Source organism: Lepidochelys kempii, chromosome 10, assembly GCF_965140265.1.
Source record: "Lepidochelys kempii isolate rLepKem1 chromosome 10, rLepKem1.hap2, whole genome shotgun sequence".
Taxonomy (NCBI): domain Eukaryota; kingdom Metazoa; phylum Chordata; order Testudines; family Cheloniidae; genus Lepidochelys; species Lepidochelys kempii.
The window spans coordinates 30,614,020-30,636,838 of NC_133265.1; the positions used below are offsets into that span (position 1 = coordinate 30,614,020).

Below are 22,819 nucleotides of genomic sequence, written 5' to 3' on the forward strand. Positions count from 1 at the left end.
GTGGCAGGGTCCCTCTCTGTGTCACAATCCGCCCCTCGCTGTGCCCCTCAGGGACGTGTGCCCAGGAGAGAACTCTAGGGAGCAAAGGAGGAGCCAAGCCTTTGAGTAGCAAATATGCCAATGCAAGGCAGTACTTGCCTGGTCGAACTTGTGCTTTCTCTGCCCCTCCCTCCCCAACCCCCATACGAACACTCCATCCAGCCCTGTCCTTGTGAACCACAACAGCCCCTGCTTCTGCTGTCCTGCTTCCCAGCCCCGTGTGGTTAATGCATCTGGGTCCGTATCTAGAGACTCCCACTACCCCCGTCCTGCCCCTTCCCCCAGCTGTGCTGCCAGTGCCCCTCAATCCTGACCGCAGCACCCCCTGCCATTCCAGTCCTCCCCGAGCCCAGCCAATGCACCTTCCTCTTCTCCTGCAGCTGCCCCTGCTCCATGGCACGTGTTGCACCAGGAGGGTTTTCAGTGCTTAAGTTGTGCCAGTTTGTAGCCCCGGCACCTCTGGGACTGGCAGTTCGTAGCCCTGGCACCTCTAGGCTTGCTGCATCAGTTATGAATATAAAAAAAATTCCTTGAGCCCCGGCACCTCTTTATTACAAATTAAACACTGAGGGTTTTATTGGGCCAACTTCTAATTCTTCCCTCATGGCCCTCTGAGTAGGGCATGCCCTGTGCCCTCCAGAGACGCCCCACAGTGGGCCATTTGTTATTGAAGGGTGAGAGTGAGCACCCTGGTCATGCACGGCCCCCCCGGGGCTCCTTGCCTGCTCCCAGTGGGGACTGGGAGGGCCCTGCAGAGGTGTGAGGGGAGGGCAGGCTTCCATGCCCTCCAGAGGCTGCATCTCCACCTCCCCTGAGTCAGAGAGAGGGAGCGGGAGACCAGCCCAGGGCCGAGCCCCTCCATCACCCTGCTGAGCCCCATCGGTAGCCTTCGCTGGGGCAGTGGTTTCCATATCCCATTAATGCTGCTGGAGTTTGGCCTCAGCTGGGCTTCCCAAACCTGCCATGGAGCAGTGGGGAGTCCGGGGGGCCTGACCTCACACAACACTAATCACTGGGGGCCCCAGTGGAGGAAAGTAGTTCCGGTGCCTCCCCAGCCAGTCAGCTGTCTTGCAGTGCCACTTCCTGGCTTCCCTGGGAACTACAGGGCGAATGCCGTGGTGAGAGAGCCCCACCGGTGTATCTGATGAGCTGCAGTTTTATGGGAAATAACAGGGCTTATTTTCATGTGTATGGGGGGGCGGCTCTCGGTCTCCAGGATCTATGGATGGAGCAAGTCTCTTCGCCTTGCCTTGGAAACTCCCCCGTGGCAGGGTCCCTCTCTGTGTCGCAATCCGCCCCTCTGTGCCCCAGTGACGTGTGCCCAGGAAAGAGCCCCACGCTGGTGGCGTGGTTGACAGATTGGCTATAGAGGGTTGTTACCAGCTGTCCCTGTGCCCCTGTTCATGGCTGTGTCCATAACCCAGCAGGGGCAGGGTGGCCTCGGTGCAGACATGTGGTGTCAAATTGTGGGGAGCTGGCGGCTGTGCGTGGGCTGGGGGAGGTGTCCAGAGGTTCTGCGGTGGCCCAAGGCACTCCCTGGAGACAGCCCCTGGCTTTGGAGGCAGAGGCTGCTGAGTGTGGCTCTCTGCATCAGACACGGCATTGGCAGGAGCACAGCAGCCACCTGGCACTAGGGCGTGGGACGCTGCACTAGCCGCTGGGGAGCAGGGCAGAGGGCCTCCAGGAGTGTCGCCCCAGGAGACCTCAGAGCTCCCTAACTCCCCAAAGGCCCAGTCCCAGGAGGGGTGTCATGCACACTGCCAGGCTGCGGAAAAGCATCCTGCCTCCTGCAGCGATTCAGTAGAAGAGGCCCATGCGGTGCTGGCAAAGGTGCCAGCCTGGAGCCCAGAGCTGCCTAGCTCCCCACCAAACTGCTACCAGCCCCTGCTGCAGAGGCCAGCTGTAAGGACCCACCTCTTGGGACAGGGTTGTTCAGGCCTTGTGGCCCACTTGGTCCTTGGCCTCTGGGAAGTGGAGAATAGGAACATGAAGACTTCTCCTCTGTAACTGGACTGAGCTCCCTCTGTGACTGCCAGACTCCTCCCACCAACCCCACTGGGCTAGGGGTGCTTTATGGGGCCTGCAGATGGTAGCAGCTTTCTGGCACAGATGGCCTGAGCTGGCCAAACTGATGCTCTAAATGGGAACTGTTCTCTGTCCAGAGAGCAATCCCGCAAACCATCCAGATGTTCAGCTGGCCCATGCTAGTACAGCTCCCTTGACTTGCTGAAGGCGTCTGTGGGTGGTGTGGCTCTGTCCTGGTCGGCAGCAGCCTGTAACCTTGGGTGCAGCTCCATTTCCGCACTCTGGTCTTGCCATCCTCTAGGAGGTCGCTGCTGGCCTTAGGATAAGGCAACAGCCTGGGCTCTGATGTCAGGGGAGTTGACAAGGGAGGGTGGGGAGTCACCCTGTATTTAATGTGCTTACACCAGCAGAGGGTGGGATCTGGGATCAATCGACCAGGGTATCTCTACTGCCCTTCCCCATGTGCCTTGTGGGCCTGAGCTCTACTCCCCGGTGAGATCGCTACACACCTCCTGCTCCACACCAAAGGGAGAAGGAGGGCCGAGTGAGAGGACTTTCCAGTTCAAAGCTCCCCTGGGATGAGGGGGATCCCAAGCCATCTTTCCATGCTGCTTCCCAACTTCTCTCTGCATGGTAGCGCTTCAGGAGTGCAGGACAAAGCCGACCCAGGCATTGGCTCGTAATGAGCAGGGCACTTGGCTGGTGCCACTTTCGTGAGCTCTCCCCCTCTGCATGAACACGGCCTGGGTATTCCTGTCAGCGAGCGGGGTGGGCAGCTGCTGCCTCTCCTGAGGAATGCACCGGAGCAAGACATCCCTCGCAAAGTGCGCTGCTGGGCAGCTACCAGGCCGTTCACCCCCACTGCAAACGGGGCCCTGGCTGAATCTCCTGAAAGTTCTTCCTGTTGGAAAGTTCTCACTTCTGCCAACAGGAGGCAATGTGATCTAAGTAGCAGTTCCCCCTGCTGTCCTTTGGCTTCCTGCGGCTGGTGCAGCTCCCATCCCCTGGAGCTGGGCGTGTTAACAGATACCAAGGGAGAAACCTGGCTTAATTCCTTCACCCTCCGACCCTTCCCAGGGGGACGGGGGAGGAGGGGAACGCAGTCTCAGTGACTTAGAGCCTGGTGGCCTTTGGAGCCCATGGAATAGGGCTTCACCAGCCATGGTTAATGGTGGGGCTGGCGTGCGGAGTGGCCAGGAGTTCCCCAGGATGATAAGAGTCCCTGGCTCCAGAGCCACAGTGCAGAAGCCTGGTGGGGTACTCGGTCAACAAGTCAGTGGGCTGTGCTGGCTTCCGGCCGGTGTGCTTCAGGGCTGTCACGCAGGCTCTTTCAACTGTATGGAGTCAACACCAGCGTGTTTTCCCCTTAAAGTTGATGGGGAGGGGGAATCACCAGAGATCATCTCAGAGAGGCCTTCCGGGCTTTTCCAGTCCAAGTTGGGGCTTCGGGGAACCTGCTCAGTTAGCATTTGGGGCCCAGGTATGGTTCTGTCCATACCGACCTTCACACTGCTGCTCTACCTCCTTGCTCACAGTGACGGAGCCTTCCTTCTCCTCAGCCCTGAGCCAGCCTGCCACTAGTCTGAGACTCTCCTGCGAACGGGATGATGAGCTCAACAGACTCTTCCTATCCAAACGGGAGTGTGCAGCCTCTGGTCCCTCTGATGCTGGGCCCTGAGCCGCTCCTTCCCCTCCTCTCTCAGTGCTCGATGTTTCCCTCTGCTCCTGGTCTCTGTTGCTGAGGGAACAAGACAAGAGGAAGGCGGGGATGGCATTAAATGCTTGCAGATGGGCTGGTCTGTTCTCTCCTAGCTGTGGGAATAGGGCCACTGACGCTCCGCCATTCAGCTTGGAGTGTAGGTGTGCTGGTAGTTTTCTTCTGCCCTGAGGGTAGGGGTGTATTTCAGCCCCAGGACCTGCAAAGGGGGAAGCGTTTGGGTTGAGCTGTGTGGAACCTACTAGCACACCTGGACCCGGGCAGGTGTCGCCTGGCTCTGGAGCTGGTTCTGAAGCTGCGATGACTAGATTGGCAATATGATCCAATGGGCTGGGAACCAGGAGACCTGGCTTCTAGTCCCACGTTGGCCAAATCACTTCCCCTCCCTGTGCCTCTGTTCCTGCGTCTGTAAAGTGAGGGCAATGATACGTGCCCATCATGGAGACCTACCGATGGGATAAAGGTCTAGATCTTCAAAGATAGCTCGGTGCCTAACTCCCATTGATTTGAGAACCTGGGCCTGTGCACGTATGGTCTGGGGTGGAAGCCATTGCTGACGCTGGTAGCTTCAGTGGAGTTGTCCCTCCGAGGTGCGGAGTCTGCAAGTCAAAGCAAAATGCAAATAGAATGAACCCAGACAAACGGCTGGTCCATCACCTCTCCCACTTCATTTGAGCCCTGCCCTGGGGCATCTCACATCTCTAGCTTTATCTAGACTTTTCAGCCTACCCCTCGTGCGTTAACATCAGGGATGGTTTTGCTATTGATTGGTAACTGGTTTCCTGCAGAGAAATCCTCTGCTATTGATGGGGCAGAAGGGGAAGGAGATCTTTAGCCAATGAGCCCCTATTTTCTCTTCTGTGTGAGAGGGGCATGTCTAGCTGGCCCTGCTCTTTGAGTGGCAGGAGCTATATAGGAAATTCCTGGCTGGCCTGTGCCGGCAGCTGGAGGAGAGACACCTCGTTCTGAGGCTGGCTTGTCTGGCCATTGGAAATGCTCCCTGCAGGCAGACAGATGGCTATGCTGGGGTTGTGTTGCCCAAGACAATCCTTCCTGGCCTTGATGCAGAGCCTTCCTCCTTTGAACAGGCGATCACGTGGGAGCATGAAGCAAAGGAATTGGGAATGAAGCACTGTTGGTAAAGAGGACAAATCTTCCCAGTCTGAAAGGTATTTGGTGACGGGCCATGGAAGGACAAAACAGGGCTGAAAATCAAAGCAGTCGGGGAAAGTGGCTCATTAAAAAGACTTTGCAGGATTCTCCCTTCCCTCAGTGAGGCCCAGACAATGGGCTGCAGCTTATGAGGCGAAAGACGCTGCCAACTCCACCTGGGATGGAAAAATCTGGCTGTGTTTCTGGCTCTTGCATCATGGCCAGTAGCAAACTGTCTGCAAAGAATTTTTGGGGGAAGATGCCCAAGGCTGAGTAAGGATCCAGCTTCCTGCTGGCTTGGTAAGGCTAGCAGGAGGAGCCATGGTTTAGTTAGGAAAGAAGCAGATGGGCCTTGAAAATAACCAGGGAAGAGTAAAGTCCAAACCACAGTTGCCCTCCCAGCGGAAGGCAGTGGGCATCTGTTGGGGCTGTAATGCTGGTGGAAAAAGCGAGGGTGGGATTGAGGAAATTTACTCTTCCTGGTCTTCAGACCTTGCCCCATTAATGGTCCTGCTCCTATCTGTGCGATAGCTGAGCTGAATTGCCCCTCCTCTCTGAGTCTATGTTCCTTTGTTGCACCCTCTTTCCAAACAGTCTCCCATCGGTGCAGGACTGCCTCTAACCTGTTTATCATTGAGAATTAGCTGCCGAACAAGATCAGTGACCAGAGACTGAGCGTCTATCTAGAAGTGGCATGTGAGCAGCCGATACGTGAGCTGTTCTGGCTGGGCTCGTGGGTCATGTGGTGTGTTGTTTACACCCTGTTCTCTGGTGCTGATACTCATGCTGGAGTCCGAAATCATCTGTCTGGGACTGTTTACTGATGTTTCTGCCAGAACGCTGGTTTGCTAGAAAGCTGGCAGGACGTAAATGCAAATGTGGCTGTGCAGCCAGCCAAAGCCAATGGGCATTTCTTTGGATTCGAATGAATATCCTGGGAAATGGTTAAAGACAGAAAGTCCTGGCACCCCTTAGAAGAAAAGGGTATGTTGTTCTGATCCCTGATACAAGATCTTCTGTCCCTTGTGACTGACCTTCCCTCTGCCGTTCTACCAACCACCCAAAATCTGCCTTAGAGGGAACACTGCCTAGTGTGGGTTTCCCCAGACTGCTCTTCCATCATGACGTGAAGAGAGGCCCCATCTTCTAGGAACTCAAATCAAAACTCCCCCCTGCTGTCCCTTGTCTCAGCCTAAACATACAGGTCCAAATCCTGCTCTTGATTGCATTACCATGGCTTGCTGCCAGGGCTAGAGTGGAATTCGCCTCACAAGCTGCAGTTCTTGCTGAGCGGGTGGCAGAGGCCAGGTTACCAGGCAGAGCTACTTCAGAGAGTGACTTGGGGGGTTGTCTGCTGCTCCATGGCAGGTGTCCCTGGGCCTCTCCTACACGCCCTCGGAGGACATCTGCTCTGCTACCTTACCCCGGCTCAGGTGGGGAAGCAGCGTCTGCGCTGAGAGAATGGGCTGCTTTGTTCCTGCCAACAAAAGCCACGGTGACCAGACAGGAATAGGGCTGAAGGCTGCAGTCCCATAGCAACCAGTGCTCCTGGCCATCCAGGGCTGGGCAGGCCCTATGCTAACGAAGGAGACTTAAATCCTGATCTATACTTTCCTGTTGATTGTGGGCTCTTTAAACGCTGTAAGTGTCCTTTGCAGAGACCACCAGAGAGCAGCGCAGCATTGCAGTGAGTTGTAATGAGGTGAAATATACAACTCGACCAGATGTAAACAGCACCTTGTCGGACAGACCCCACTTATTGAGAGAGGGACTGTGGTGCACATCGGTGCCCAGCAAAACCTACAGCCAGGGTTCGCTGACCCTTTAGCTTGGTAACAGAAGACTTCTCATGGACCCACCTCTGTCCCCCAGTGTTTCATGCTGAGACCACAGTTGCAGAGTCTGCTCACCTTACCCACCAAGCCATCCTCCTCACTCACTCAGATCCCTCCAATGATCTCTGTATCAGCTGCAAGGAGCAAGTCTCCTGTGCTTGAACAAATCCAAACAAGCAGCAAGTCATTCGTCCTCCTTGTGCTTCCTGGTTCCTCTACATCCACCTCCTAGGTCCTACCAAGATCTCACGTTCCCATGTAAGCTCCTTGGGGCGGAGACTGTCTGTATCATACGTACAGGGCCGAGCACACTGCTGGTGCTTAACAAATTAGAACCGTAGTCAGCCACAGCAAAAGGGAATGCTGCATCTGGCCAGAGGCCATGTTTCTGTGAGCGCCGTTGTACTGCTCTGGGGGTCCTTTGAGTCCTTGTTACTTCATCAATGCACAGCTGGCTGGGGCCTTCCCTACCTGCCCCCTCGCCCTTTCCTGGGGCATTAGCTGTGTTCTCACAGTCACATTCTCCAGTCTTTTCAGGCAAGAAAAAATCAAGTTAATTATCTATTGGATTAGAGGAGATGAGGATGGAGGGAAAACCAGGAAGCCCCCCAACAGAGCGCACTGCTGAGAACTGGCAGCTCATGAGATGAGTGTCCTGAAGACCTTCAAGGGCTTAGACACCTCTGGAGTTAACAAGAGGTTCTGGGTATCTGGGACTTCACCCTATCACAGGAGCAGGCTGGATTCATGACTACAGTGTGAGCCTGGAATCAGTGTGTTTGCTGAGCTGGGATGTGCTCAGGGAGAAGGTGGCCCAGCCAGCAGATCCGTTCGGGCGGGGCAGGCCGTAGGAGGGCTCACAGCCTCCACTCGGAGGCAGAGCGGGGCATTGCTCTCCAGACAGAGCTTTCCTTGTATTCTGGGGGCAAGACCCTTTTAAATTGCAAGATGAAAGGTCATTTCAGATAGGAAACCCAGACTTTTTTGTGTACAAAAGGGTCAGTTTTGACAAGTTTGAAGCTTTTTCCCTCCCTACAAAAAGCCCCCGGTCCCACAGCTCCACTCCCCATGGAATGGGGCCTCACCTCCCCGCCCCAGTGCGGGAGGGGCCCCAGAATCCATTTAAGCCCCTGGCTGTTTACTTTCAGCTGAGCCGCTAGATTAAAAGGTGTCAAGCTGGGTAGTTTGGGGAAAGCCTCTGCAGGGGGATCTTGTGTTTGGAGAAGGGATTTCGCTGCCCCTCCCACATTGGCTGTGAACCCCCTCACCAACAGACGCTGCACAAGCCACAAGCCGGCAGGAGAGCTAACCCTTTCCCTGCCGGCCACACGCTCACTGTGCCTTTGCTGTAGCTCTGGGGAGCAGCGGGAGGCCGGCACTGATTCCTGCTTGCAGTAGCAGCCCTAGTTAGCCCAGCGTGGGCCATCTCACTTGAGCCCGGTGTGGAGTCGCGTGCTAGGGTCCCTGGCGGACCTGGCTAGGCTTCAGCTTTTTGTGGTCGAGGGCAATATTCCTTTGGCTAATCGAAGGGAGAGGGAGCCCTTCCGGGGCTCTGAGAGAGACCGGTCCACCGGCACAGAGAGAGAAGGAGAATGATGTGCCCGCCGGTAGGCCTGAGTTAGCACCACCTCCTTGAGCCAGCAACTCTCCAGAACTGCCCCACGCCGCAGATGTGGGGGCTGTCGGGCAGAAGAATCCAACCTGTCTGCTAGGTGCTCCGCTGGGAAGTGCGCTGCTGAGGCCCACCCAGGCAAAGCCAAGCCCCAGGAGCCCAGCAGATCCTGGAAGGGCGGCCGAGACCCAGTGAAGAAGAGCTACGCCCAAGGAGCCTAGTGGAGTGGAGTGATGCTGCGGAGCCCCCCCCGGCCACAGTGTAGCTGTGCCCAAGGAGCCTGGTAGAGCACAATCAATCCTATTTTGAGCACCTTCACAATCTACTGTGGGGGGAGCTTTGTTCGTGGGGGGAGCATGGAAGAATGCCCCTGCTGTTCCCCACCCCACTGCACCCCATGCTCTGTGCAGTGAGAGGCTAGTGGGGTGTTGTAAATCCCCAGGGAGTGGCAAAAGCTTGTCACCCCGACATCCCTCATTTCTGGTTTGCTGTCAGCTCCTGCAGCAGCTATGCTGGGAGGAGGATTCCCAAACTGCTGGTTACCCCAAAAATCCCCCTCCGGGATTCCAGAGAGGGGGATGTTGGGAATCCCTGATTAACATCTCTCTTCCCATGGCTGCCCCCAGGTCAGGCCCTGTAACTGATTCTGGCTCTGGGGCAGTAAGGCCAGTCCTACTCCAGTCTGGCTGCAGAGGATGGGCCCGAGCTGAGAACGGGTCCCTCCCTGATGGGGGTGGAGGAGGTCAAGAAACGCTAGGTGATCTTTGACCTGTGGGCTCTGGAGCTGGAAAATACCTGCCTTGTCGAGTCCAGCCGAGCCTGTCTTCTCTCTCCCTATTGCACCCGATCTCTGCTCCCCCTAAGCCCCTCTGGGACAGTGCACCGTGGGGGCCGATTCAACCTCGGAGACAGGGCGGCCTGTGTCCTCCGCTATCGGTTCAGGTGGGTGTGCGGCCCGCAATCGGTGCATTGTTGGCAGCCTCCCCAGGAAGGGCTCCAGGAGCTGACCCCCTGGGACGGCCGGGAACATGGGCAGACCGCGCCGGGAAGTGGGTGGGGCACCACCAGCCCCTATAGCCAGACTGGGCTGGGGGCAGCCATGGGTTGAGCTGGAGCAGAACTCACCCCCCCAGCCCCCACTGCTGGAGCGCTCTGCAGAGCCTCCCCCGCCCCTTCTCCCTCTCTCTGACTTTTCTGTGTGCCAAGAGCTGCTCTGACTCTGGGCCCCCCACCCCTCCTTTCTCTGGCTTTCTCCTCCTCTTTGCTTTCCCCTCCTCTCCTTGCACAGGGCAGGAACAGGCAATCCAGTGCAGCCAATGTGATCCCAGCAAGGGCTTAGCTGGGGGTGGGCTGTATGGTGCGGGGATGGGGGGGGGGGTCTGTCATTCTTTCTCTGGGCAAGGGGGAGGGGATCTTCTCTCTTCCCCTTTGCTCTCCTCCGCTGCTACTCGTCCCAGAGAGCAGAAGCCCTCTGGGTTCTGGAGGGGGCTGGCTGGCTTGGGGGTGGAAGGCAGTTGGGTCAGACTCCCCCCTTTTCCCTTCCCTAGAGTCTCTCCTCTCCCTCTGGCATGGCGAGGTTCTGCCCAAGCTAGAAGACGTGGAGGGGCATCCCAGGAGCAGAGCAGCACCCACCCACCCTGCTGTCAGGGTGAAGTGAGCCAGGATGTCCCAGCTGTCCGTCAACGATCACCTGGAGGGGATCCTCTCGGACTTCGAAGGTAGGGCTGGGATGGGGTGCCTGGGCTTTCGACGGCCGGCTCCTGCTTTGTCCAGGCTGGGCACCTTGTCCCACGCAGCATGAGCTACCTACCCGGCTTTGCTCTCTTACGTCCCATTTACCCGCCCGGAGCATACATGCTGTGCAGCACACACGAGCCGTGAGGCCAGCTGCCTCCCCGCTGGCAACAGCAGGCACAGCCGCTGAGCTTCACCCCCTCCTGCCAGTGGGGGGCTCCATCCTAGGTCCTTGCCCAAGGGCCTATGGAAACCAGGAAACAATGCCCAGGAGAAGTGACTCCTGGCGTGTGACATAAAACAATAGCCAGAGGAGGGGGGGAAAGGACTGCCCCAAGCCAGGCTGCTCTCTCTAGTTTTGGGAGCCCTGGCTCAAGCTTCCTTTGGGACTTGGACCCAACCTGCACGAAGAGGAAATATGATAACACGTGTAAATGGCATTGATCGCACGCCTGGGCCGGGCCGGAACGGTGCCTGGGCCTTGTGTGTGCAGAATATAGTGTGCGTGTAGAGCAATGCACTTGTGTCAGGGAGCGTGCGTAGGTGTGGTGTATGCAGCACAGCTGTGTGGAGATGGGGGTGGGGGGGATGGCAGGGGGTTTGGTCTGGGATTTGAGGCTGTCTGGAGGCCTGAAAGCACTAAGCAGTGCTCAGGGGCCGGGCTGGCTCAGGCATTAGACTGAATGCAGGTAATTAAACCCAACCCGCAGTAGGAGTCAGATACAACTTGAGTTTGGAAAAGCTCTGGGTCTGGGGGGAAAGCCGGGGAGGCGGGGTTGGAGGGGGAGGCTCCTATAACCAGCTTGTGTCTGTCGAGACAGGAAGGGGAGCAGGGAAAAAGCTTCCAGTTACCAGCTGTTGCTGTGGCATTGATTCCGCTTCAGCATTTCACAGATTGTAATTAAGGAAGGGCTCTCGCCAGCCTGCAGAGTGCCTGCGAGGCAGGGCTCTTGTTTAGATTACAAGGCAAATGTGCAGCCCAGCAAGCCCAAGAACAATCTCCCCTTTGAGAGCACACCCAGGGGCTGGGATTGGGGCCCAGGCCATCACCGAGCTGTCTGTAGTTTCTGTTCGAGGGGGCGGAGAAGGGGCCAGTGCATTGTGGGATTGGAAAAACTTGCCCCAAGCTTTTGAGCCCAGTGGCCAAGTGCTTTTGTAACTCTTGGGGTGATGTGGGGCTCGCTCAGTGCTCCGGGAGCAGCTTGTAAGGGGTTCATGGGGTGGGGGAGGGGGGGGGGATTCTGCATGCTGCAGCAAACAGCAGCTCCAATCCTAAAAGCAATCTTGTAGCTGGCAGAGCTCTCGGGGGGAGAAAAGAGGTAAAAAGGGTGAAATATGAGCTTGCTTGTCTTTATTATCTGTATTAGGGTAGTACTCAGGGGCCCTGTTGCACTAGGTGCAACACAAAAATGTGGCCCAAAGAGCCTGCAATCTTGAGAGAAAAATTATGGGAGAAAGGAAGGACTGTTATCCCCTGCTTTGGGGAAACTGAGGCACCAAGACTAATCCCAAAGTCACCCAGGGAGACTGGGGCAGAGCTGGGAGCTGCCAGTAAATGGGAGCCAGTTAGCTCCTAAGGGCTCGTCTACATGGGAAAGTTATACTGGCATAAGGTAGGGTGTGAATTTCAACCAGTGTGATATCAGTGTAGCCCCTGTCCCATGTGTACAAGCTGTGCTACAAACCTCTGCGGGCACAACTGTGTAGTCAGGGGGGTGAAGAGGTGACAGAGCTGTCCCAGCAAAAGCCCCGAGTGTAGTGTCCTGACACCACTGCCAGTGCCCTGTGACCTGCCCCCCTTTCAGCTGGGTCCGTGCCAGGATCGCTGGGCCAGTGCAGTGGTGTAGTTACACTGGCCCAGCCCTCCTAGGGGAGACCTGGCTCCTCCTGGTCCAGGAGGGCCTTGTTTGGTGGAGCTTGTGTCCCTTGGGAAGTGGTTTAAACCGTGCTGGAAGAAGCCATTCTTAGTCTGGAACAAGAGTGGCCCCGGGGGGTTTATTCCGGGAGAACTAGAGTGGTTCAGTGATAATGGTGTAACCGGAAAAGTCTCCCGTGTAGACAAGCTCTAAGCAGAATCGGTGCAAATCGCTGGACTGCAGCATCTCAGCACCTCCTCACTAGGTCAGGACCAGCCTTTGCACTTTCCTTTTGCTGCCGCCTCCTAGGGGCAGGGACTGGGGCAGTGGCAGATGCAGAAGGCACGGATAGCGGGGGCAGGGGAATGCCACTCCTGCAGAGAATACCCCGGGGAGGAGAGAAAACAGGGCCTAGGACTCCCACTGGTGCCCTTCCCCTACAAGAAACGGAAACTGCCCCCTTCTTATCAGTTCTCTGTTGCTCCCTCTGGCTCTCATGGAAATTCTGAGGATGCAGGAGGTGGAAGAGAAAGCGGGATCCATCCTGAGTCAGGGGTGTGGGAGTTTCACACCACTGCCCCCTCTGGACGGGGATCTGCAGCATCCTACAGGTTCCCTCTGTGCTCTTGGAGAGGATCCAAGGCTGTGCTGCTGAGGGATGAGCCAGGGAACTTCGTTCACAGAGCAGCATTGCTAGTCCACAGGAGAAGCCACTGAGCTGAAAGCAAAGCTTCTTCCTTCCCTTCAGCTCTGCTTTGTTTGGGGGGATGTGGGGGGCTGGTCTCTAAGATCTGACAGTCCCTGGCCACCAATCTGCTCCTAAGAGTGGTGAGGGAACCTGAGAATCAGGAGCCCTTGGTTTGATTTCTGGCTCTGTCCCTGACCCTAGGCAAGTGACTTAGGGCTTCTTTCCATGGGGCAATTGTCTGGAGTGACTATTCCAGAATAGCTCCCCGTGGGGACACTGTTCCTAAATAAAGGTCACTGCCCTCTGGAATAATTAGTGCTCTTTGGAAGCTGAGTAATTACTCTGAAACAAAATCATTTTTATTCTGGAACAGAGGGACCCCATGGGCAGCTATTCCAGGAGAGCTGGCCTGAGCAACTTCCCCCTGTGGACAAGCGCTTGGTGTCTCTGTAAAATGGGGATGCTGATGCTGATTTACCTACCTCATGGGGGTACCGGCTTAATCCACTGGTGTTTGTAATGTGCTTTGAGATTCGTACGTGGGAGGCGCAAAAGCAGTGCCACGCTTTCCCCCACGGTCTCGCTTTCTTGCAGAGGGTTGTTGCTGTGTTTGCAGATGCTGGGAACATTCTAGGAGACAATTCACAGCAGGGTTGCCAGTGCACAATTTCCAGCATGAGTCCTGTGATATTTGGGGATGATCTTAAGGCTCCAGCTCCTGGGGTCAGGTTAATATGGGAGGTTTCAGAGTAGCAGCCGTGTTAGTCTGTATTCACAAAAAGAAAAGGAGGACTTGTGGCACCTTAGAGACTAACCAATTTATTTGAGCATAAGCTTCCATGAATGCATCCGATGAAGTGAGCTGTAGCTCACGAAAGCTTATGCTCAAATAAATTGGTTAGTCTCTAAGGTGCCACAAGTCCGCCTTTTCTTTTTTTGTTAATATGTGAGACTCTCGACTTCTGTTTCTTTGAAGACAGTTTCTGACCCTTCTGGTTAGAGAGAAAAGCGAGGAGCAGCTAGTGCAGTCTGTACAGTGCTCCATGGGGTGAGCACTGTAGTACCTAATCTCTTTGGGATAGGTGTCCAAAAAGGGGTTGGAGGCTGGCACCTATGGGGCTGACAGTGAGGTCCCTGGCAGTTCAGGTGGTGTCCAGTGCCTCTCCCCCTTGGGTCCCCAAAGTCCCTCCCCTGGTGGGGATCACATGACCTGGCCTTGCTGAGGGTGGAAATGGAGCATCAGGCTGGAGGGGTTGTATCTGCTTGGCCCCTGCAGGCAGCCAGTGGGTGGGAGGTGGAGGATTTCCCCCCTCTAATTATCCTTCGCTCTTTCCTGGAGCCAGTGGCCTCTGGGATCCTGGAGGTGGCTTGGGAGTGAGGCAGGGCAGGTAGGATCAGAAAGTAACCTGATGCCAGGCTCCTGGAAGGCCGCAGCCTGTTATTGCCTGGAAAAGAATGTGCATACCTAAGATGGCCTGTATTAACCCTTCTGCTCCCAGGGAGCCCCTAGCCCAGAGGGACATGGTCCTGCCATGGGCATCTGGTAATGGGTACAGATTGCCGTCTGGGCCCAGCTCAGCGTGGCAGGATTGGTCCAATCTCTGCTAATAATGCAAAGTAAGCAGTACCCAGAGGTAGAGCCCAGGTTACAAGCTCTCTCCTGTCCCCCATACCTTCATCTCCTGCCACCCTCCACCTCCTCCTCTCTTCCCCCTTCCTCACCCCTTTCCTCTCCAGCCTTCCGATTCATGCCATTGACCTCATGCTCCCCTGCCCACAGCCCTAACCTTTGACCCTTGCTCTTTGCTGGCCCTGCTGCCCCTGCCAAGGTGCCATGGCGGCTCCTTCCCCAGCCCGCTCATTAATTGCTGCGGGACTCTGATCTCTTCTGTCCTTGCGTGTGCAATGCTGCCCGCTAGTCTGCTGAGTGCGCAGGCTCGCCTCTGCCTCCTGGAGAACTATCCGCGCGGGCATCGCTTAGAGCAACGTAACATTTTGCTCCTCTCTCGGAAGTCGGAAGCTCTCCGAGCGCTGTGTACACACTGGCTAGGTCTCCTGCTATCCCTCTGGGAGGGGAAAGTAGTGTGTCCTTACTTCACCCCTGGGGAAAGTGAGGCACAGAGAGGCCAAAGATGACACCACAAGTCTGAGCCAGGAAGAGAGGAGAGCTCCCCATGCCTGCCGATCCATGGTGATCACCACTGGACCATGCTGTGGGTCAGTGGCCTGGGTACAGACTGTGCCCGTGGGCTCCATATGTGCTATATCCCTCGTGTGTGTGTGTACTTGGGACTGGTTTTAGCCTGTGGGCTCACCCTGCTCCCTGAAGTTCTATTGGAAGGTGTCCCAACCCCACCCCATCCCCTCCGCATTTGATTCCTCACATGATGCAGCCTCATCAAGTACTGACCCGATCCCCGTATGCCACGGTACCAAAAGCTTTCCGTGCACTCAGGCCTTTTTGAAGAAGGCAGCAGCATGGCCTAGTCTGTCGATCAAGGGGTGGAGCTGGGAGAACTGAGTTCTATTTCTCACCCTGCCACTTTCCAGCTATGTGACTTTGGCTGAGTCCCTTTACCCCTCACTGTATCTGTTACATCGTTTGTTATATGTGAATAATGAAGGTTGCTCACCTTTAATGCAGGGCTTTGCAATCCTCCACTGAAAGGTGTCCACAAGAGCAAAACATTAATACTTCATGTCATTCGTTGCCTGGGGAGTTTCTGGTTATGTACAACCCAGTCCTAGCTCTGGTGGATCTGTGGGTGCAGAGGACATGCGTAAAGCCAGCCCTGAGGGTGCTGCATGCCCCCAGTGAATTGAAGGAGATATGTGAGTGCCCCATGTCCTGGGTCTGTGAAGCTGTAGAATCCCATAGGATGCCTGGAAAAGGGGGCAAGCCATCCACCTGCTGACCCTGATAAATCCCTGCCCTGCTAGAGAGCGTGTAATAAATGAGCTGGATCCGCGGGCCCCTGACCTCAGTTGTGCACTGGGTGGAGCTAACGGAAGTTGACAGACCAGGTTCTCCAGGGCTGAGAGCAAAGAGTGACCACGACAAGGGAATTAATGTCAGGTGCCCACCTCTGGGCTGGCTGGGGAGCATATCTCCTGCAGGGGGAGGCCGCCTGCCCCCATCTCTACTCCACTGCTGGAAGACTTCCTCCTGGTGTACACCCCGCACCAGCTTGGCTCTTTAGGGCTGGCCAGGATTGGACATGACCTAAGTAGAGGTGGACCCACGAGTTAACCATAGGGGTTTAGCACGTTCTCCCTCCCCCAGTGCTGCTGCTCAGAGAGGGGCCTCTTCGTAGCAGGTATGCAGGGTGTCTCTGCTGTCCTTGTTCTTACCACAGCTGGCCAGCAGGGCAGCACCCAGCCGGGCCATAGAGGAAAAGGCCGAGGTGGGGAGCTCGGACGCAGCTTGGTAGTACTGTGCAGCGGAACACCAGGCCAGCCTCCAAGCAGCGCCCAGGGGAGTTCACTGACATCCCTGTTAACACAGCGCACCTCAGAGGCTGTGAAATAACAGATAAGGCGCGGAGAGGTGGGAATTTGGGCCTGTAAAGGGGCAGCCAGCAGCAGGTGTGGCTGGGTGGAAAGCGGAGGAGAACTGGGGTCTGCAATGAGGGGTGGATCACCTCATTCTGACAGCACAGCAACCAGGAACCTCTGCCAGCTGCGTGAGCTTTGCTATGCTACAGCACCGTGTGTGGGGACCTCCAACCCTGAGGCACAACTGCGTTGTCTCCTCTTAGAGCAATTCTAGCCTTAAGCTACAACAGCGTCCCCTCGGACATACTGAATGCATTCAGGGCCGGCCACCTTGCAATACCAGTGTATCACCTTCCCTATAGCCCATCCCCAAGGCATGACTGCATCGTCTCCGCCCTAGCACTCAGGAACCCTCTGCACCCAGAGATCTGCCTGCTTCACCTGCCCTCTATCGCAGGACGGCATCTGCTGTGCTGGGACCTAATCTGCATCACCTCTGCTCTACTATAGCCCTCCCCGGGCTCTGCATGGCTTCCTGCTGGAAATGCTGTTCGCTTCTGACTCAGCAACATCGGTCATAGATGCTCCTTCTACCGTGACGGTGGCTTTAGTTTGGTCCTTCTGTTAGGATCCCAAAAGTCCCTCTCCCCTCCTCTTCCGCAGAAAGAGCAAGTATTCTAACCAGGGTTCATGTACGGAGCACACAGCTGCAAGAGCCTCTGCGCTTCAGAGCCATGATCACCCCCAGGCAGATCTCCCTTCTATACCGCCAATAATCATTATTTCCAAGCCTCCAGCCATTTCAGGGAGCAGCACCCGGGTCTTGGAGGACCTCTGGTGGCGGAACAGCTGTCCTAGTGGTTCAGAGCGGAACTCAGGAGGGGGAGGAGATGAGTCTAATTTCTGTCTTCCCCCAGGAGATCATAGTCCTTCAAGCCAGGGTTATGGTCTGTGTCCAAGCACTGAGGTGCTCAATGAACCAACACTGTGTTCCCAGCCCCTTCTGGGGAACAGCTGATCAGAATACTGTTGGGTTTCTCTAGCACCGCTTGCCTTCCAGATATCCCATCTGTTGGGGTTTCTCGAGCACCGTGCCTGGGAGCGGGGCTGAGGGCGAAGCCATGTAGGCAGTCGTCGCAGCTCCGCTGTGTTCAGCACATGCTGGCATGCAGCATTGGACGGGAGAAGATGTGTTATTGGAGGCTGGCTGACTCTGATAAGCATTAATATGAGCTGGCACCGGTCATCTCCTAAGTCACTGATCAGCTGTGCACAGGTTAGCAGTAAGGGGAATTACATTTCAGGGGCCTGTGTGAAATGAACTGGTGGTTCAGGCTGGTTCCTTGTCCAAAGGTGGCCACATCATGATAACCACCCTGGCACCCTTGTGGGCATTCTCTGTGCCTGCAAGTGTTGCCAGCAGATCAGACTTGAGACTCATTGGCATGGCACTGTCAGGGGAAGGAGACTGCCCTATGTCACTCCAAGTTTTGGCATCTGGAGACCTACTAGAGTAGGCAGAAGAGACTTCAGTGTAAAATCTCATGCAGGGGGACTAGCCCCTCTAATAAAGCAGCAGTTGCCTGAGCATGGGTGAATGGTGAAAGGTGAAACAACCGAAGGTTTGGAAGCCGATTGAAATGATTCTCTGAGCTGTGTGAGTCTGCAGAACTGGGCTGTCGGTTTCAGGAGCACAGACTGCCTGCTACTGCTTGCTCCATGTACCATGGGTGAAATCCTGCCCCACTGAAATCAACAGCAAAACTCCCCTTGACTTCCTCGGGGCCAGGATTTCACCCCGTGTGAAGAGCCTTCCTTCCCCTGTCTTACAAGTTCTGCAGCTGCCCTAGCTGGAATGGGAGGGCAGGGGCCTTGGTCAGGCAGCTTCTCATGCGTGGGTGGTTTCAAGGGGAAACCCCTCTCGCTTCCATCCTTCTGAGTTTAGTCTCCTCTGGTTTCCTAGGATCCTCTGAGAGTCAGGGGCTGGGGAGGTGAAGGGTGAACCCCCTTTCCCACACCTGTCTGCATCTCTGGGCATTATTATGCCTTATTTGGCAGCTAGCATGAACCATCACACAGCATTGAACCTGGAGGGTTCTCAGGGAGGGCACTCTGTCCCCTTGCTCCGAGTGGGTACACAGCATGACGCCAGGATGGGGGCTGGCAGTGCACCTGCCCCTCTTGCCCAGCTAGGGTGACCAAATGTCCTGATTTTATAAGGACGGTCCCAATTTTTGGGTCTTTTTCTTATATAGGCTCCTTCCCTCCTCCCCCCCCCACCCTCATCTTTCACACTTGCTGTCTGGTCACCCTATGCACAGCTGGGAATCCTGGGGCACAACCTCACCAAGCCCCATGGGTCCATGGTTTGCCAAGATCTTCACAGACTGTCCAGCTGGGGAAGAGGTTGGATCTCCTTTGTAACCCATGGCACCATGCTTTTGTCCCATGATTCCCTGCTTTGCATTATCCATTACAGGACTGGAGGAGGTCACGCTTGCCCAGCTTATACCAGTGCCTGGGCCTTGTGCTGAGCATCGGGGGAGAGCCTGGGAGGAGCGCAAGACCCAGTTCTAGTGAATCCTCTAAAGTGCTGCTCCAGATCAATGACACTAGTTCAGAGTGTGGAGCCAGGAGCACTGCCCCATGCTCACCCACCACCCAGTCTTCCCTTGCTGGGCTTGAACACAGGCCTCCTGCAGCTTGGCCCTTCACAGGAAGGAGGCCCAGGCCCCAGCGCTTTGAAACCTTTTAAGTCAGTGGGAGCTTTGCCATGTGGGCACAGATAGCGCTAAATCCAGCACGTGGTTTGACACAGTAATGCGGATAGTGACCAATACCAGCAAGCAGAGCCATCTGGGCCCTTCCGAGGGTCAGTCACTGCCTGTGCTCCCTCATCCCTGCAAGGCTGAGAATGGGGCTATTGGCAGATCTGTGGGAAGGGAGAAATGAGAGCCAAAGAGCCCTTTGGTCTAATCACAGAAACAGCTCAACACCCCAGAGGTGTGTGAAGTGGGGCGCGGGAGAGGGGAATGGGGAATAGCAAATGGCAAGCAATATGCTGTGGAGTGCTGAGATCAGGGCACCAAATGGATCTGTGCTCAGCAGAGCATGTGTGTGTTTTGGAGGATGGGGGGAGAGCTGATGAGCCTGTATCTCGGGGAGGCCCCCTCGGAGCAGCTCCATTTGGCGTCGTGGGAGGCTGAGGCTTGGCTAATGTGTTTCCTGACCAGATGTGTTTACGAAGGGGTTCCAGCTGTGCGTGCCCACAGCAGTTTGTCTGCCAAGACGGAGACAACCCTGTGACCAGCGCCTTGGGCTGATCATCACACTCTTTACCATGCAAGTGTCCCGAAGGGCCTTGATTCTGATCTGAAGGGAATCGCCCTCTTCTGCGAGAGATTGGAATTCAGCCCCCTGCCCTGTTTTTCTGATGACGTGCAATGACTGCAAATAACCTCCCCCTCGCAGCTATTCTAACAAGAAGTTTAAGGCTAGCAGACATCTTCCAGCCCTCCCAAATCTCCAGCATCTCAGTGCCTTCAGCTGTTAAACAATCAGGATGTTTTCTCTAGCCCTCTGGCAGCGAGGGAGAATGTCCTTTGGGGAGGGAAGGGATTTACCTGCCAACCGATTCTCCAATTTTCACAACACTCAAAGAATTAAAAATGAACAGCAGGTTTGCTGGGGCAGTCGGAGAGGATGTAAATCCATGTCTTGCCTGTGAAAGAATGAGCTAACTTTAGGATAATAACTGTCTCTCTCAATAGCAGAGCAGCCTCCGGAGGCTCAATATAAGCATGTGTCCATTATTCTTATTATTACTTTCTATTCACGAGCACCTAATGCGCTCAGCTAGGATCACACCGCCTTTGTGCTAGGCACTGTCCAAACACACAGCAGAAGACGGTCCCTGCCTCAAAAAAGTTACTGTCTAAAAACAACACAGATGACCAGATATAGACATCAAATAGTGTTTTTTTTCAGAATACAAAAGTTGTAAGTTACAATTGGAATTGGCTGGAGAGCAGAATGTTAATTTCACAAAAAAGAAATCTTTGCGATTGGTTTCATTCCAAACCAGAATGAAAGGGCAAGAGTTGGACACTGTCCATGCAATAACAATTTGAGTGTTTCCGATCTAATCCTGTTGACAGGAAAATGTCGACATTTTAAAAATCAAAACAAACTACATTTTTCAAGGGCGTGAGAGCAAGTGGGGGGTTTCTATTTTTCTTGCTGTTGCGGAAAAGGAGAATTGCAAAGAAATTTGATGTTTTCACAAAACAGTCTGCATTCTTTGAAATGCCCCTTTTTGTCAAAATTCGCTGTCTCTGGAAATATTTCGCCCAGTTCTGGTTGCAATGTCTCCTGACTTTGCTCTTCACATAACAGCCTCCAGCATCTCCTCCATCAGCTGTCCTAGCCAGTGTCCTCTGCCATGATGCACCCTCAATGCCCTACTTCCACTCTACTCCAAGAGGAAATAGTAAGCCCCTGCCTTTAGTGGCCCTCATGTCAGTTACAGTCCAATAGCTCCTGGGTGGAGCAGGGCATCTTAGCCACATCTGCTGAGTTGTTCCCAGACCACGCTGCTTTTAGGGACGTGAGCAAGCACAGTCCCCGTGTGGATATAGATCTCTGTCCATTAGGTCAGAACAGCTCACCTTCCTGGGCATCAAGCAGAGTAGGAAACCAAGCAGGGTGTCGCTTCCCATGGGCAGTGCAAATCATGAGAAAATGCTCCGGGCCATCGCTAAGGAAGTGGTAGTTGTGGTTCTCCTCTGTGGTAGCTGGGCATAGAGCTGAGGTCAGTTGTGTACATATGCCACCCACACCTCTTTCCTGGACTTTGCTGAGAAGCCATCTTCGTATCTAGCTGTTTGTTACACCTGCTTGTTGTATCTCCTCTTAAATTAATGGCAAGCTCTTTGGGGCAAGGATTGTCTCTTACTATGTATTTGTAGGGTGCCTAGCACAAATGGGTCCCCACTGCAGTGACATTGTAATACAAACAATAAGATTTCTGCTAGAATGATCTGCAAAGTCGTTTAAGAGGTTGACCCTGCACTGTCATCTTTAGGTTTCAGAGTTAACAACCCAGTAATACAAATGGGGCAGTCAACATCTCTCGAAGCTATTGTTTCAGGCTCTCTGCAGACTCAAGCAGACATCCCTGCATTAGTTACATTCGGGTCATCTTTTCAAGTTTGTCTTCATATCCATGAGGGTTGGAAACATTTTTTTAAATGAAAGTTTAGATGTGGGGGAAGGGAAGAGGTCTGTGCTGCTGTGGAGTTGGAGAATACAGAGGGTCTTGCTTATCTGGGTCTTTCTGTGTGATTGTAACAGCACCTGGACCAATGGGAGCGGATTCTGATTGGGGCAGCTGCATGTTTCTGTAATAGAGCTATGAACAGTATTCTACACAGCAGTGTTCAAACAAGCCATGCTCTCCCCCTTCTTGTCAAATGCTTCTTCTGAAAACATTCCCCATAACTGAACTGGAATAAAGCATGTGCAATGGACTATATTCCTGCCGGGTGGGAATTCACTGGGGCTGGCCAAAGAAAGGAGAGAATCTGGCCCATTGTGACTGTGTGGTCCGTGTATTTGTTGACTTATGTGTGCTCTTCTTCGAGAGGGAGCCAGACCAACCCCCCCTCCCCCCAAAACATGCGCACTTCGGAACATTGTGGCTTTCTCACTCCAAGCCATCTCCTTCACATTTTTACATCTGTTGGAAGTACCTGCCAGCGGAGAGAGTTCGAGCTGCATTCCCCCCAGCCCCTGTGGAAGATGCCCTGCCACACTCTGAGGGGCTAATTTTGCTCTGTGGATAGCTTTGTCCTCTTCAGCCATTAGTTAGGCAGAGCGATTGCTGCCTCCTGCCTCAAACAGCTGCAGCCCACCCCCCACCACCTCCTCCTTTTGCTAGGACTTCACACAGCCCAGCAGTGAGGCCATCTCATTTCACAAGCTGTCAGTGGTGGTGACTGATGGCTGGCTCACTACAGGACTCTGGCATCAGCTTGTCTGGGGCTCCAGTCCCAGGCTCTGCCAGCAGGGGGTGCTGTAAGGAATGGGGTAGGAGCGCTGGCTGTAGGAGAGCTCCCCTCTACCCCAGTCCCAGGCTCTGCCAGAAGGGGGTGCTGTAAGGAATGGGGTAGGAGCGCTGGCTGTAGGAGAGCTCCCCTCTACTCCAGTCCCAGGCTCTGCCAGCAGGGGGTGCTGTAAGGAATGGGGTAGGAGCGCTGGCTGTAGGAGAGCTCCCCTCTACTCCAGTCCCAGGCTCTGCCAGCAGGGGGTGCTGTAAGGAATGGGGTAGGAGCGCTGGCTGTAGGAGAGCTCCCCTCTACTCCAGTCCCAGGCTCTGCCAGCAGGGGGTGCTGTAAGGAATGGGGTAGGAGTGCTGGCTGTAGGGGAGCTCCCCTCTACTCCAGTCCCAGGCTCTGCCAGCAGGGTTGCTGTAGGGAATGTGCCAGCAGCAATGGAACTCGTGGCGAATTCAGCCCTGAACTCCCTTTGCAATATTTGATTTGAGCCGGGTGACTCTGTTAGGGTGGGCAATGCCCTGCATTCTCCATGCCGTAGCCCAGTCATAGCCTGTTGAAGCAAAGGGGGGGTGCAGGGGCAGCGCAGGGAGCAGATCTGATTACCCAGGAT

The 22,819-nt window shown here is 55.0% G+C and overlaps 1 protein-coding gene across 2 annotated transcripts in view; it reads left to right on the forward strand.

Annotated features, from left to right (window-relative positions):
* Nucleotides 1-22,819, forward strand: part of SEPTIN12 (septin 12) — an 82,142-nt gene that overhangs the window by 4,614 nt on the left and 54,709 nt on the right. The window contains exon 1 of one of the 2 annotated variants that reach the window (XM_073362594.1): nt 9,841-10,098. The exons of the other annotated variant lie outside the window; for it this stretch is intronic. Coding sequence (XP_073218695.1) covers nt 10,044-10,098 — 55 coding nt within the window. The 5' untranslated portion in view covers nt 9,841-10,043. Of the gene's footprint in view, nt 1-9,840; nt 10,099-22,819 lie in introns of those variants that run through there. 2 annotated transcript variants of the gene reach the window in all.